Genomic DNA, 16,719 nt, shown 5'->3' on the forward strand with positions numbered 1-16,719 from the left:
CAAGGTTTGTGTTTACTTGTGATTCGGAGATGATAAGGCATCCGTTATGGTTAAAACAAGGTTAAGAGCTATCAATGTTTGTAATGCACAGATCGTTGTTGACCCAATGTCGCGGTGGAAATGGTCCACGGGAAAAGTAGTCCCCCGATCCCATTTAGCTAAAATCTATTACGGGGAGCGCGAAGAAATCGATTATGCAATTACTTATTTTTAGTCGAAAAAAAAAACAGATTGACATTGATCAATTCTGCTAACATCTTAATATTGATTAAAAGACCCAAAATATATCCGAAAACAGTAAAAAAAAACCCATCTATAATTTATTCCGCCCCCCGGATTCCGCGCTCTCCAACACCGAGCTCCCACAATGCTGGCGTCTTTTAGCCAGACAGGGGGGACAACATAAAGTGTGACACCGGCCCACTCAAACGCACGTTGAATTACCAGGGCATTGAGTTCAATCTTATTGATTAGCGCATAAACTTCAGCGCATAAACTTCAGCGCATATGCCTACTATAATCACACTATCACAATGTTTTAACTTCTTGGTATCCTGTGTGGCTAAATGTACTGGTACTCACTTGCAGCACGTGATTGTTAGTCCTACTTAGACATTCCTTTGAAGTGGAACTGGACACAATAAAGTCATCAAGACAGGCCTATGCTATTCTCTTGGACTTGACGTCGTTCTTGCAATATTGGAGTCCCCTTTTGCATGTTTTGATTCATGTAGGACGAGCTATTGTCAGCATACAGTCAACATCTAAGGTAGAGTATATTGTCCGGCATGGGTCTCGTTGCATAAACCTGCCATCTGAATGAACTATTAAAAGCTGCTGAAATCATTTAATCTCATTGCCTGATAGTGAATTTATTAGAGAAATCGCGCATTTGTTATATCACAAAACGTCTATATGAAACGGGGCCTGCATATTTTGGTTCTCTGTTGTATTTGTAATGATAATATCAGCTCCGGAGATTTTAGCCAATCACAGCAAAGAATGACAGTAGCTTTTAACAGATGGTGGTGAGTGGCAATCACAATCAGGACTGACAGAGATATTCGTGAAATAATTCACGAAATTGTTTCCGTGAGTTTGCAACACAATTAAATTATGGCCGTTATGAAGGAAACATATATTTAATATTTACGAAAATCTATCTAAAACAAAGAAGAGTTTTGAAACCGCGAAAGCTAATTGCCAGAGTATCACCAGACATAGCAGCATTGCATATAACAGTACTGCAAGAAGCAATGTGCAGAATAAAGGCCCATGCATTATCATTTTGGAAATTATAGATATTGACCATCGACTGTAACGGAAAACATCGGTTTCTGTCATTAAATGGTAGATTTGAATATTTGAAAGCATATATTTCACAATTCATTGTAAATATTGCGATTGAATATAATGCTACTTTCTGTGATGAAGATGGGTGTGGATCATGCTTAGCCATGCATATACATGATGGCCCACGTTTCTAAGAACGGATTTATTTTGAATGGATAATTTCCTCACACTTTTGATCCAAATCGGCCCTTTACGACTTTCTGATTGACGGGATAAGAATGGGTCCATTTAAAGACTATAGAAACGGATTCCAGGGCTCCATAGCACAAAAGTTAGCGATTGATCGTATGCTTGAGTGTCATGATTGATTGTACACTGTAGTCAATGCAATCAATCCGATGTTCCATGATCATTGCTAAACTTTGTGCTACGGGCCCCCTGGTCCATCGAAGCTATTATGTAATGTTCAATGACATACCATTGGTCGTTTTTATAATGGGTTTCGTTGGTATGACAGGGACCATGGATATACCAACTCGGCTGTGACATAGGGGCAGTCACGTCTGAATGATGATAGCCAATATGTGCTAGTCTGCAGGCGAAGACCCTTTGGTTTTCGTATAGTGCTTATAATGTCGGGTCTGAGGTAGGTAGCCTACTCTCTTAATGCAGAGGAGCTATTCCGGTCCCTCGATCATCTCACTACTCTCGGAGTGAGGTCCTGATGGAGAGAGATTTCAATATTTCAAGAGTGAATTTTTCCTTGGAGGGGGAGGGGTTGAAAATGTATAAAAGGAATGACACTTTCACTCCAAAAAGGTAAAATTCACTCTTGAAAAATTGAAATCTCATTCTATAGGTTCCTCATCTCACCCTGCGAGGAGTATGATTATATGGGGACAATAGTTCATTTGCATTTAGAGAGCAGATTCGCTTATAGTGTAACTGCATCTACAACAAAGAACTCAATAAAAATGATTGATTTCCCAAGTCAGTTTCTTTTATTGATATCAATAAGTCAACATTGGTTGTTAAAAAACCCATTGATATCAGGAAGAGATGATAAACTGTTGTAACTTTGCCATTGTGGCAACTACCATGGCAACAGCACCCAATTAAAATCAAGGTTACCATGGGAGTTGTCATAATGGCAAAGTTTTACAATAGTTAATTCTTTATGAAATGGGCCCCTGGAGTGCTCTTGTCAAAACTTTTGAATCATTGAGATCAGCGCAATGAGCAAAAAAAAAGTTATTCATGTTCCACACGTGGACGTTTTATTTCGCCTTCAAATCATCCCCATAATTCACGCAACTTCAACAATGATGTAAAACAAAAACGAAGGAGAAAATTTTGCATGACTATGGTTAGGGCATGATTGAGTTCGTTACCACTTTCGCCCAAATATACCTCATTATTGTGGTGACATCGAGAAATTTATTGCTGACTTACTTTTACAGCAATCTCTCATTTTCTGTCATTTTGTTTTTAAGCAATCATGGACCCAGGTAAATCCAACACCGGAATCAATAGCCCATTGTCGACGACAAGATCGTGGAGGAGTAGACTCGTCGTCGAGCCCCTTACTGTCACGTTCATGCTGGCGTACGGCTTGCTGACTACGATTCGTGTAGAATACCTCAACAAACGGCTGTCAGAAGAGGCTAATTTCACCCAACCAACAGGGAATACCAGTGTAGTATGCACGTTGAATACATCATCTGATGAATATGACCGTTACGTTCAGGTCCAAGCACAGACGTCGTACTGGACGCTCTATCTCGCGGTTGCGCAGTCTGTTCCCGCGCTATTTTCGGCCAACTTTCTCGGAGCTTTAAGTGACTCTAAAGGTCGCCGTATTGCGATGATGTTCCCTATCGTTGGGTTTGCGATTTACTCCATCATCTATGCATTGGTAGCCCAATATCACTGGCCGTTGTCCGTGCTCTTCGCTGGGACAGTTCCGCTGGGACTGTGTGGCGATTTCCTGACGCTGGTGGCGTGCTCCTTCGCGTACGTCGCGGACACGACGACAAGCAAGCAGCGGACATACCGAATGGTGATCCTTGAATGTCTGACCACCCTCGGGGCAGGGTCGGGGCAAGTGTTGGTCGGGTTTATGATCGAAGCCACTGGATACCCACCGGTCTACTATACCATCCTCGGAATAATGGTCATATGCGCCCTCTACGTCTACCTCCTGCCCGAAAGCCTGCCGAGCGTCAGCGGAAAGGTGCCCGGAGAGCATTCGGCGGATGTCGTGCCGACTCCCCGAAGAGACTTCAACATGGCGAAGTTTGTCCGAAGTCTAGTCGATCTTTTCCGACCGGATCCGAAAGGACGTTGCTGGAAGATGATTTCGTACAACTACATTCTCTTTCAGTTTATTCTCATCATCGTATCTTTCCTGTCGACCAACGTCCTCTTTGCCGAAGGTAGGTCGAAAATGTCACTCGGTCTACCCCCACTTCATCTCCTTTATGTTTGGTCTCATCCCTGTCAGGCCACCGCACACTTTACGATTGTTATACGATCCGTTTTTTAATAGGACGAATAGGATTTTTGATTTAGGACGTAGGATTTGATTTGGATATTGAAACATGGAATATCTCAATGTTCTAAATCATCGTACAAAACAATACTTATGTTGAACTCTGTAACTATATGATACAGAATAAAAGCGTAACCGTAAATCCGGTCTGTTTCTGCTTCTGTCGTATGGACGTCGTAGCAATCCGATACTAATTTGGCCTTTACTCCAAATTAAAGGCTTGCAATCACCAAAAAGAGAACTATCAGTATTCTTTCGGTAATATCGATCAAAGCTCAAATAAAATGACTCTTTTCATTCACACGGTCGGAACATTGAGCTATGGTCGGTAGATGAGGGCAGTCGTAATGTGTGCGGTGGCCTTTATACAACCAGTTGGTGGACTAGCAATGAGGTGTTAAAACCATTTAAGCCCATTTTGATTTATTTCCAGTTAGACTACATATATTTAGAGAGAGTAGATTCGGTGTAAAAAACTGGTGTAAATAGCTGGTGTGGTCCTCTATGTATACATAGAGGACCACACCAGTTATTTACACCGGTGTTAAATTGGCCATGACGAAAACCTCCATTTGAGAACACTATACCCCTGTTTCCCTCTTCATCAATTCTCTTCTCCAAGTACGACAAACCGTAACTGCCCCAAGCAAGCAATTTAAGTATCAAAATACAAATTTCTTGACCTCGGTCCGAAGATAACACAACAGCCCGGCATATACAGTCACAGCAGGGGGGGGGGGCACACACGATGGGATGCATGTGCAGCGCTGAGCGCGGTCCCTGCAAAGCATGCCGTCATTTTTTCCTCATTTCGAGGTAGATTTTCTTCGTTCGAAATTGAAAATGGACTATTATTGGATTTCTGAATACAATATGCCTTTGAAAACGTGATTAGATATCGAATACAATAATTTCATTCCAAAGGTCCTACTACAGGCAGAGAAGTCTTACATAATAGCACAGCTGTTGTTTATCATTTCGTCATTGGCTCAACGCTCATATACTGGCTTGTGGAGGTGAAATTGAGACAGCGGGATTACCTGGCCAAGCAGGGTTGATCAGGGCTTGGAAATGATTTTGGGGATTTCCAAACGTAAAATGGGGTATAAAATCGCAGTTTGCAATCTGAACTGCGGTCTTTCTCCAAACGGGGGTTTGACTTAATGGCGGTAGTAGTTTTACACCTATGGTGTTATTACAACACCTTTGGTTGTTATATTTACACTCTTTGGTGTTATGTTCAATCTTTAGGGTGTAGTTTTAACACCTCAGGGTGTGGTCCTCTATTAACACCAATTGGTGTCAGTTTTAGCACCACAGTTCTTACAGTGTACACCGCTTAGCACCACAGTTTTTGCTTCCTATCCACTTATGAACCAAAGTTTCATTTGAAAAATGTTGCGAAAAAGTAAGTTGTGGAAAAAATAAACCACCATCAGGCATAATTTGTTGGCCAACTGAGAATTACATGTAGACTAAATTCATGGTTGTCCAAATGGCAATGAGACCAAATTGGTATAGATCAAGTGGGTTTATTTATATGCGATCTGAGGATGAGACCAACTGCGAGTAGACAAGTTGATTACAGCAGTCCCTGTTTAAGTCAAAGAAATGCACTCTCCCCTCTTTCACAGCAAAAACTGCAGTGTTAACCAGTGTACATAGAGGACCACACCAGTTATTTTACACCGGTGTTAAATTGGTGGTGTTAGTTTTACACCTATAGGTGTTATTACAACACCTTTTGTTGTTACATTTACACTTGTAAAACTTACACCACCAATTTAACACCGGTGTAAAATAACTGGTGTGGTCCTATATGTACATCGGTTAATCTCTAGGGTGTAATTTTAACACCTCGGGGTGTGGTCCTCTATTAACACCAATTGGTGTCAGTTTTAACACCGCAGTTTTTACAGTGTTTGATGAGATGTTGTTAATAGTCTGCCTCCATAATTGACATAAAACTAGAAATACATTGAATTCTTAATTATATAAGATCAAATGGTAGAGCAGCATGATAATAATAATAATGATAATATTATGTCCATTTATATAGCGCAGCTACTATGTGCATATACTCAACTGCGCCTTGATACTGGTATCATATTACTATACCCTGGCTGTAGCTGAGCCGCCATATTAATAGGTGCTAAAGCGTTCAAGGAATAAATCCTACCGGGTACCCATTCACCTAACCTGGGTCGAGTGCAGCACAGTGTGGATAAATTTCTTGCCGAACTATATGCCATGGCTAGGATTCGAACCCACGACCCACTGTTTCAAAGTCGGGAGACTAATCCATAATGGTCCACACAAAACGCTCCACACAATTCATAATGCATTTTCCAATTTGAGATAGCCTTTAGTTTTTTGGGGGAATTATCTGTCAAGGAAAGTATAGATGATGCTTTCATCGCACAGTGCTATATTTAGAAGTCAGTACATTGCATCAAATGTATGCTTGTTTTCATGAACTTTGTCAACCTTGGCTGATAGCTTTTATTGTTTTTTTGACACCTGATAATTGATTAACTATACACAATGGTATCGACATACCCCCCCCCCATAGCTGTATAGCTGACGTTAACGTTGCTTTAAATTGTCATTTCTTCATGGCTCACTCGCTGCGCTCACTTGAAACAATATTGTATTTTCCACTATAACTCAGTTAGCTTTGTTCGCATGAAACTTTGATGAAGTTTCCTACAATTTTATTTCAATAAATAATGTCTGAGTGGGTAAATCGGCCAAATTAGTCAATACCTTTTTATGATGTCCGTTTAGCTTACCTCTGTTGTTTTAGGGTAGGGTTGCGTATGTATTGGGAATGATGTTTTTTTCCCTTTTTTTCCCTTCCACAGGGTTCTTTTTTTTCAAAAAGCATAATTTCACTGTATAAACATTAACATTTTTTCAGACAAACAGTAAATGAACATGTTATTTGCAAAATTCCTAATACATAGTCAAACTGACTTCGTATATACACTGTAAAAACTGTGGTGTTAAAACTGACACCAATTGGTGTTAATAGAGGACCACACCCTGAGGTGTTAAAATTACACCCTTAAGATTGAACATAACACCAACGAGTGTAAATGTAACAACCATAGGTGTTGTAATAACACCTATAGGTGTAAAACTAACACCACCAATTTCCTCTATGTACACCGGTTAACACCACAGTTTTTGATGTGTACAAAGGAGGTTTTATCAATGCTGATGTAAAAGTAGAGAGTTAAAACAATTTATTTTGATTATTTTCTCAAAATAGTTAGGCTTATAATGGGTATTGGACAACTCCGATTACGTCACCCACACTGCAAATCAATTTACATTTAAAAAGCTACATGTATCCTGGATACAAGTACGTTTGCACACCACCATTCTTGCCCCGATACGGTTTTGTAAAACAACGAATTTAACTTTGAAAAATACCCTTAATTCTGAACTGATGACATTTCCATTTGTTCATTTTTTATTCTCAAAATTCGTACCCCATAGTACAACTCTGGATCTGCACCTGTTTAAATTTCAAGTACACTTCGGAAAAATGTTAATTCGAATAAATAGGGGAAGACAGACAAGCATAATGCTGAAAATTTCATCATAATCGGATGTAAAATAATAAAGTTATGACATTTTAAAATATTGTTTATTTTTCACAAAATGGTTATATGCACAAATTAGTCACATGCAAATGAGAGAATCGATGATGTCCCTCACCATTTCTTTTTTTTATTGTTAGAATTATATAACATTTCAATTTTAAAAGATTTGACAACATGGACCAACTTGACTGAACCCTACAATGTTAAACAATGGTAATTCCACATGTTCAGGTCGAAATAGAACTTTGTTTCACAGTACAATGACGAGAAAATCATAATATTTCATATCTCCCATGGGTAAATGCAAAAGAAATAGTGAGTGATGTCATCAGTTCCCTCATTTGCATACCGACGTCCATTTTTGTGAAAAAATTGGTGTTATAACCTGTTTTATTTTATCCCAATCGACTTGTTGTTGTTGAGATGGACTAATTGATCTTTGAAGCAAAATGATTTTTTTTCTTATTTTCATATCAGGTCAGCCATTCTGCTGGTCATCGGCTCTTATTGGTTTATTTAACGGACTGACTTTCATATTTTCTGGATTTGGTGAGCACATATTAAATAGCATGTTATTCGATCCATTATACTTACTGATTTCTCCGTTTACTCAATTAGTCATTCATTTATTTATCTATCGATTAATTAATCAATTATTTTATTTTAATGCTTACTATCTTTTTATCTATTTATTTACTTATTTCACATCATCATCATCATCACCATCATCATCATAATCACCATCACCTTCATCATCATCATCATCATCACCACCACCATCATCATCATCATCATCATCATCATCATCATAACCATCATCATCATCACCACCACCACCACCACCATCGGTATCATCATCATTACCATCACCATACTTACCATCTTCATCATCACCATCATCGCCACCATCATCATCATCGTAACCATCATCATCATCACCATCATCATTAAAATCATCACCATCATCATCACCACCATCATCATTATCATCAACATCATCACCACCACCACCATCATCATCATCATCATCACCATCTTCATTAAAATCATCATCATAATCATCACCATCACCACCATCATCATCGCCACCACTACCATCATCATCATCGCCTTCAACACCATCATCACCATCATCACCACCACCACCATCATCATCATCACCATCATCATTACCATCATCATCATCATCATCATCATCATCATCATCACCATCATCATCATCATCATCATTACCATCATCATCACCATCATCATCACCATCATCATCATTATCATCATTACCATCATGAACATCATCATCATTATCACCATCATCATCATCACCATCATCATCATTACCATCATCATCATCATTACCATCATCACCGCCATCATCATCACCATCATCATCATCATCATCATTACCATCATGAACATCATCATCATCATCACCATCATCATCATCACCATCACCATCATCACCACCATCACCTTCATCAACAGCATCATCACCATCATCATCATCACCATCATCATTACCATCATGAACATCATCATCATTACCATTACCATCATCATCATTACCACCATCACCTTCATCAACAGCATCATCACCATCATCATTACTATCATGAACATCATCATCGCCATCATCATCATCATCATCATCACCATCATCATCAGTACCATAAACATCATCATCGCCATCATCATCACCATCATCATCACCATCATCATCACCATCATCACCATCATCATCATCAGTACCATGAACATCATCATCGCCATCATCATCATCATCACCATCATCATCAGTACCATAAACATCATCATCACCACCACCATCATCATCATCATCGCCATCATCATCACCATCATCATCACCATCATCATCACCATCATCACCATCATCACCATCATCACCATCATCATCATCATCATCATCACCATCACCATCATCACCATCACCATCATCACCATCATCATCATCACCATCATCACCATCATCATCATCACCATCATCACCATCACCATCATCATCATCACCATCATCACCATCATCACCATCACCATCATCACCATCATCATCATCACCATCATCATCATCATCATCATCACCATCATCACCATCATCATTAGTGACATCACATCCATCCTCCTGCTCATTATTATCATCCTCATGCTTGCCCGATTTGGTATTGATTTCTCTCTTGGAACTTTTTTTTATTGCGTAGGTCTCGTCGTTGGCGGGTACGTGCTTCGGCTCTTTTTCTCAGACCATTGCACCATGCAGATATCCATCCTCTCTTTCGTATCATGCCTCATCATGACGGCTTATTCAAAGTCAAACATTATGCTCTTCTGCGGTAAGTGATTTATTCCTTATATTTTAAAATCTTATTTATTCATTCTTTTATTTCGGGGAAGTGGTTTTCGGTACACCATGTGTAAAGTCCAGGAGGGACTTAGATAGAAGCCCGGGGGAGGGCACTCGACCAAAAAAGTGGTAGGAGTGTGCCACGGGGGAGACAAAAAACGGGGGCCTTGGAACGGGATCATTGTAAAAAGGAGGGTCCTCGGAACTACAAATGTTTGTGAAAACGGTGGTCCTTGGAACGGATCGCCAGCGTACGTGTGAGTGCGTATGTGCATCCCTATGGAACGGGCATGCGTGCATGATGCAGCTAGCGCGGCCTCCACCGGGTGTGCTCGCGCAGAGGCGATGGTCGGACAGCACTCTGTGGCCGCTTTGCACCAAAATTGCGGCTCATTGTAGCTGATCAATGCGATCGGAACGGCGTATTGAAAAATATGCAAAGCTTCGGAGCAGATTTCTTTCTTCTTTTTGTCCAGATAAGAAGAAAATGCTATGCTTTGGAGCGGGTTTCTTTGTTCTTTTTCTCAATAAGAAAAAATGCTATGCCTTGGAACGGAAATTTGAGTGTGAAAATCGGGGTCCCCTCCGCGGCACATACCCACTATGCATTATATACTGAGTGCCCCCCCCCCCCCCCCGGATAGAAGTGGATAGAAATGGAGGTAAAATGGAGAGACGAGAAAGTGGAGGTTGGGAAGTAGAATATTCATTTCGAAATGAGTCGTAGCAGGAGCAATAGTGAATGCGACATTTCAGGCAGGTTGACTTTCCGCCTTCTGGAGTGAAGATTATTTGATTTATTGTTTTTGTTGTTGGATGAGAGGGGCTCCTACCTTTGTTATCTTTCGCTAATTAATGTGAATTAACGTGAATAAGACTCAGAAAAATCATAAGTGTGCACGTACTCTATATGTCTCTATCTGTAACAATTTTTTTCTGTGAAGTGAGGAAGACAGCTTGTTCAGCTGTTTCCGTCTAAAATTTACTTCATTGGCGCTGCGAGCAGTACTCGCGCACACAAATAAGGACGGTTGACTTATATATTTGTTTCAAAACAATGCTTTGTGATGGTTATCAATTAGCTGAAGATACCATTGCTGTAATACTTTTGGTCAAAAATATAAATGTTCAATATTCAATACCTTAAAGTTTTGAATTCAATACACCTAAAATTTTAAAGTACATTGGAACGTATATTCCAAACTCAGTGATTTTCAGTGATGTTTTAATATTTAGCCCTGTAGAAATAATCGATTATTGTATTATCTAAGAAGCATACTGGCATCGATTACAATTTACTCAATAAAAAAAGTATTTTTTAAAAAGTGATATATATTCGCAAAATTTCATGTCATTTTATTCATTGTGGCCGTTAAACGGGTAATTGTATACCCATGACGGTTTTCTCTCCACAAAAAAATCACAATATATGTACGATAAAAATTAGAAATCAAATGAGCAATGAATAATATTAACATGAGCATAATTAAAACATAATTAAAAGCACGTGTATGTTTTCTTTTCTATTTAACATGTTTTTAGTTCCTTCTTTCAAATCAAATATACAATAACAATATGAATCTCAAAAGCAAATTATACAGTCATTAAAAGAAGTTACACATCATTATACAATTGTACAATGGTTATTGAGAATGAACAAAAAATATAAAAGGATATTAATAATAATAATGAAGATCCTTACAATTTACTGGTTCAGATTGAAGTTCTTAAACATCTAAGCTAATAAGAGAGGATAAATAAAAGTATATATAACTAGCAATCAAAGAGTTTGAGATCATAGTTAAAAGGCACGGTTTTTGTCTCACCTGCGAAGCAGAGTGAGACTATAGGCGCCGCTTTTCCGACGGCGACGGCGGCGGCGGCGTCAACATCAAATCTTAACCTGAGGTTAAGTTTTTGAAATGACGTCATAACTTAGAAAGTATATGGACCTAGTTAATAAAACTTGGTCATAAGGTTATCAAGTATTACTGAACATCCTAATAGAGTTTCATGTCACATGACCAAGGTCAAAGGTCATTTAGGGTCAATGAACTTAGACCATGTTGGAGGAATCAACATCGAAATCTTAACCTGAGGTTAAGTTTTTGAAATGTCATCATAACTTAGAAAATATATGGACCTAGTTCATGAAACTTGGACATAAGGTTAATCAAGTATCACTGAACATCCTGCATGAGTTTCACGTCACATGACCAAGGTCAAAGGTCATTTAGGGTCAATTAACTTTGGCCGAATTGGGGATATCTGTTGAATTCCCATCATAACTTTGAAAGTTTATGGATCTGATTCATGAAACTTGGACGTAATAGTAATCGAGCATCACTGAACATTTTGTGCGCGTTTCAGGTCACATGACCAAGGTCAAAGGTCAATGAACTTTCTCCGAATTGGATGTATCTGTTGAATTACCATCATAACTTTGAAAGTTTATGGATCTGATTCATGAAACTTGTACATAAGAGTAATCAAGTATCACTGAACATCCTGTGCGAGTTTCAGGTCACATGATCAAGGTCAAAGGTCATGTAAGGTCAGTGAACTTTGGCCATGTTGGTTTTTTTGTTGAATAACCATCATATCTCTGTAAGTTTATTGGTCTAGTTCATAAAAAGTGGACATAAGAATAACCATGTATCACTGAACATCTTGTGCGAGTTAGAGTAGTATGCAAAGTCAGCACTGCTACTATATTGAACCGCGTGATGCAGGTGAGACGGCCAGAGGCATTCCACTTGTTCCATTAATTCATTTATTTAGTTATTTATCAATAAACTTATGTATTCAACTTGAAAGGTTGATTTATTCATGAATTCATTTCAATGATCATGATCAAAATACATGGATTGTTGACATAACCGGCGTGGACATGGCTTGTAATAAATAATCATATATCTGTATAAGTCGACATAAATATAAGTTGTAACGATCTAAAAATCGGTTCAAACAATATCATGACCACCATGTAGTTTATATATACATGTACTTTCGTACAGATGGGTCCAGGAAGTCCCCCCCCAAAAAAAAAATAGAACAAAGAAAAGAAAGCAAAAGAAAAGGGGTCGATTATATTACTTCAATCACTTTATTGTTTTTTTTTTTATTAAAAGGATATTTTTTGCTCGTTCGACCCTTTCATTAGACATCTTTAGTGTGATCGTTTTCACCTATGATTTCACAAAGTTCAGTTTATGAAAGTGCACCAGACATTCACTATTAAAATCCCTGATTTTACAGAATTTTTTTTACAGTAAACAATAACAGAATCATTCTGTTAATTCTTAAAACATGAATTATTCTGCAATTTACAGAAAAAGGTCTGTTTAAAAGGAGGACAAGGGTGTTTTGTTTAAGGAAATTTGTAAGGTTCCAAACACCAAATATCAATTTCCTGTAATTTTACATTATAATGTAAGATTACGCAATCTGGTAAGACTAGTTCTCGAGACTCTGCTGCAGGAACTTCTTTTATTTTAAGGATAGATTTTCTAACAGTGTAAATCTAGGATGATATGGCGATTTTATGACTTTGCTCGGACGACAATTTGTCCCCTGTAAATTCCGCACAGTAATGCAATGACCAACTTCAACCCTATATTCAACACTATACTCTATCCTTAAACTAAGCCTAACATAAACACCTACTTCTCTTGACACTAAAACACTAAAGGCCATCGCAAACCTTACGACTGTTCGCTACCCGATTTTGGAACAAATCGCATTTTGCTCATTTTCTGAAAATGTGAATGGAACATATCATTTTCGTTTGAGGTTAAAATTGAATGAAATAGTTCTTATATAACCATTTTGAAGATTACAAGCCTTCATTTTGGAGTAAAGGTCAAATTAGTTTCAAATCGTAGCCAATCGTACGACTGCTATGACTCATTACGACTAGATATTAAATTTGCTTTTATTCTACGAAGGATGATAGCATAGTCACAGATTTTAACATAGGTATTTCGTAAGACGATTTCGAACATTACACAGTAAGATATTCCAATTCTTAATATTAGCATCAAATTCTACTACGGATATTCCAAAATTGAGTCGCAGACCAATCGTAAGGTGTGTGGGTCGCCTTAAAACCCTAGACGAATTAAAGCCTGGAGTAATTATCGCCGGAGCAAATAGTGTGTCAATCAACACTGGTCACAGTGTTTCCACTTTGAAGAAAATTATCCGAATTTCGAGTTATCCGGATCATGTTTAAGTAATTTTCGGGTAATGAAAAATCAGAAGTAATTCCGGGTAAAATCCGAAAATTACAATTAAACGTTGTTTCCCTCGATACATAGCTCAAAATTTTCCTCTCGCGCTCCAGGTGCGCACTTCATAATTTTGTTTTTATTTTTAAATAGGGAGTGAAGCAAAAAAAATGGTAAATTCGTTGATTCTTGGTCACTTGGACAAAATTAAAACTCGCTGTATTATTGACCGATTTTTGTTGAAAATAAATCTTCTTCATGAGAACTCCACAAAGGTCTTGGAATTTCGGGAATACATCATTCAGTTAGTATATAGGAGACACAATCATATTGCCTCCTTACAAAATATCGTTGTACTTCATTGGCGTCATGGACAACATTGACTCTCCAAGTACTAGATTATTAGACATAGCTAAATAATAAAATGTTTATAGTTAGTGTTGAAACAATAAATCAACCTATGCTTTGTTCTTATAATAGATATGCGTATACATCAAATGTAATTGTTTAATTTCGTATTAATTTTCAATTGATTAAAATTAAAATCAAGAAGTGGGATTTGCCTCTTAAAGCTCTGAATCAGTATGGATGATTATTGATCAGAGGGGTTATTCGATTAAATCGTATGACCGACCTAACTCTATATCGATCATAAGACGGGCTCTCAAAATCAGGCCAATAAATTGCTGCTTGTATGTAAATTAGAGTTTTCATCCTATATTATGGTCTGTTTCATAGTTTTTGAGGAAATATGCAGTCATTCATACACGTTTCATCGGTTTTTTTTCAATTAATCATGTAATTTATTATTGAATACTGCTTATGAATACATCTCAAATAGTCTTTTCAGGGTTTAAGAAGTGACAATGTGGACCAAATATTTTTTTCCATAACCATGACGCTTGTTTAAAGGTCAAGTCCACCTCAGAAAAATGTTGATTTGAATCAATAGACAAAAATCAGACAAGCACAATGCTGAAAATTTAATCAAAATCGGATGTAAAATAAGAAAGTTATGACACTTCAAAGTTTCGCTTATTTTCAACAAAATAGTTATATGAATGAGCCAGCTACATCCAAATGAGATAGTCGATGATGTCACTCACTATTTCTTTTGTTTTTTATTGTTTGAATGATACAATATTTCAATTTTTACGAATTTGACGATTAGGACCTCCTTGTCTGAAGCTCAAAATGTTAAAATAATGGAATTCCACTTGTTCAGGGAGGAATGAAACTTCATTTCAAATGACAATGATGAGAAAATAAAAATATTTCATATAATAAAATATAAAAGAAATAGTGAGTGATGTCAGCAACTCTCTCATTTGGATGTAACTGGCTCGTTCATATAACTATTTTGTTGAAAATAAGCGAAACTTTAAAATGCCATAACTTTCTTATTTTACATCCGATTTTGATGAAATTTTCAGTGTTATGCTTGTAGAATTTATCTCTCTTTTTATTCAAATCAAGTTTTTGTTGGGGTGGACTTGTTCTTTAAGAAAACGATTTAGCTCTTATGTAACGCACCTATGTAAGACGTCAATGGTTAGACACTACACACTGTATGTAAGTGTCTATCAAAATTTGGTTTTATGTTTTATTTATGATTGTTGTATAAGTGTCAAATTTTGTATATATATTAAACAAAAACAAAATATAACAAGTTAACATTGTATGTATTTATCGTTACATTTTTCAAATGTTCATTTTGTTATTCATTTTTACTTTTCTAAAAGTTTTTTGCAAAAAATTAAGTAAAATAGATAAGAAGATAAGTACAGAATTTTGGTCATGTAAATACATGAAATAAGAACAGAAGATATGCAATAATTTTACATTGTAAATGAATCGATTATGTGATTCTCATATTAGGTATTGCTTACGAATGCCCCCAAAATATGATCGTGCCTTCGCCTTGACATTTTAGCTTAAACAACAAGTCCACCCCAATAAAAAGTTGGTTTGAATTAAAAGAGAAAAATCCAACGAAGACAACACCGGAAACTTCATCAAAATCGGATGCAAAAGAAGAAACTTATTACATCCCAAAGTTTTGCTTAATTTCGAAAACCAGTTATATGCATATCCTGGCTGGTATAGAAATGAGAAACTGATGACGTCATCCATTCACTATTTATTTTGTATTTCATTATATGATATATAAAAATATTCTCGTTGTCAAGTGAAACAATGATTAATTCCTCCTTGAACACGTGGAATTGGCATTGTTTAATACTATATGGTTCAGTCAAGTATGTTCTCACTGTCAAATCTGTAAAAAAAAGGAAATATAGTACGATTCAAACATTAAAAAACAAAAGAAACAGCGAGTGATGGACATCATCAACTCTGTAATGCTCATGTCAGTAGTGAACACCACTGTTCTGTGAAAAAATAGCGAAACTCCAAAATACTATAGCTCCCCTACTTGCATCGGATTCCAATGAAACTCCAAATGCTATCCAGTCCGACTCTTCTCCATTAATCCAAATCAACATTCTTCTGGGGTGGACTTGGCCTAGATTTAGGTAATTTTTGCAATTACTTCTCAGACTCTTTCTACAACGTACCAGTAACTTTAATTGTAAAGCAATTCAAAACATAATGGACAGCTGAGAGGTTCTTTGACGATATTTTGCCCCGTCTACATTTGCTACGGTTTTAATATCCCAG

At 37.3% G+C, this 16,719-nt stretch overlaps 1 protein-coding gene across 2 annotated transcripts; it reads left to right on the top strand.

Annotated features, from left to right (window-relative positions):
* Positions 1-502: 502 nt before the first annotated feature.
* LOC121416510 (proton-coupled folate transporter-like) lies at positions 503-9,891 on the top strand. 2 transcript variants are annotated; one of them, XM_041610002.1, is made up of 4 exons: positions 503-769; positions 2,787-3,728; positions 7,933-8,004; positions 9,669-9,890. In XM_041610002.1, the coding sequence occupies exons 2-4, from the start codon at positions 2,792-2,794 to the stop codon at positions 9,806-9,808; spliced, it is 1,149 nt and encodes a 382-aa protein (XP_041465936.1). In that variant the 5' UTR covers positions 503-769; positions 2,787-2,791; the 3' UTR covers positions 9,809-9,890. The 2 variants fall into 2 exon arrangements, with proteins under 2 accessions (XP_041465936.1, XP_041465937.1); XM_041610003.1 differs by lacking the exon at positions 503-769 and adding an exon at positions 1,687-1,939 and having other exon boundaries at positions 9,669-9,891.
* Positions 9,892-16,719: the final 6,828 nt, after the last annotated feature.

This window comes from Lytechinus variegatus, chromosome 6, assembly GCF_018143015.1.
Source record: "Lytechinus variegatus isolate NC3 chromosome 6, Lvar_3.0, whole genome shotgun sequence".
Lineage (NCBI taxonomy): Eukaryota > Metazoa > Echinodermata > Echinoidea > Temnopleuroida > Toxopneustidae > Lytechinus > Lytechinus variegatus.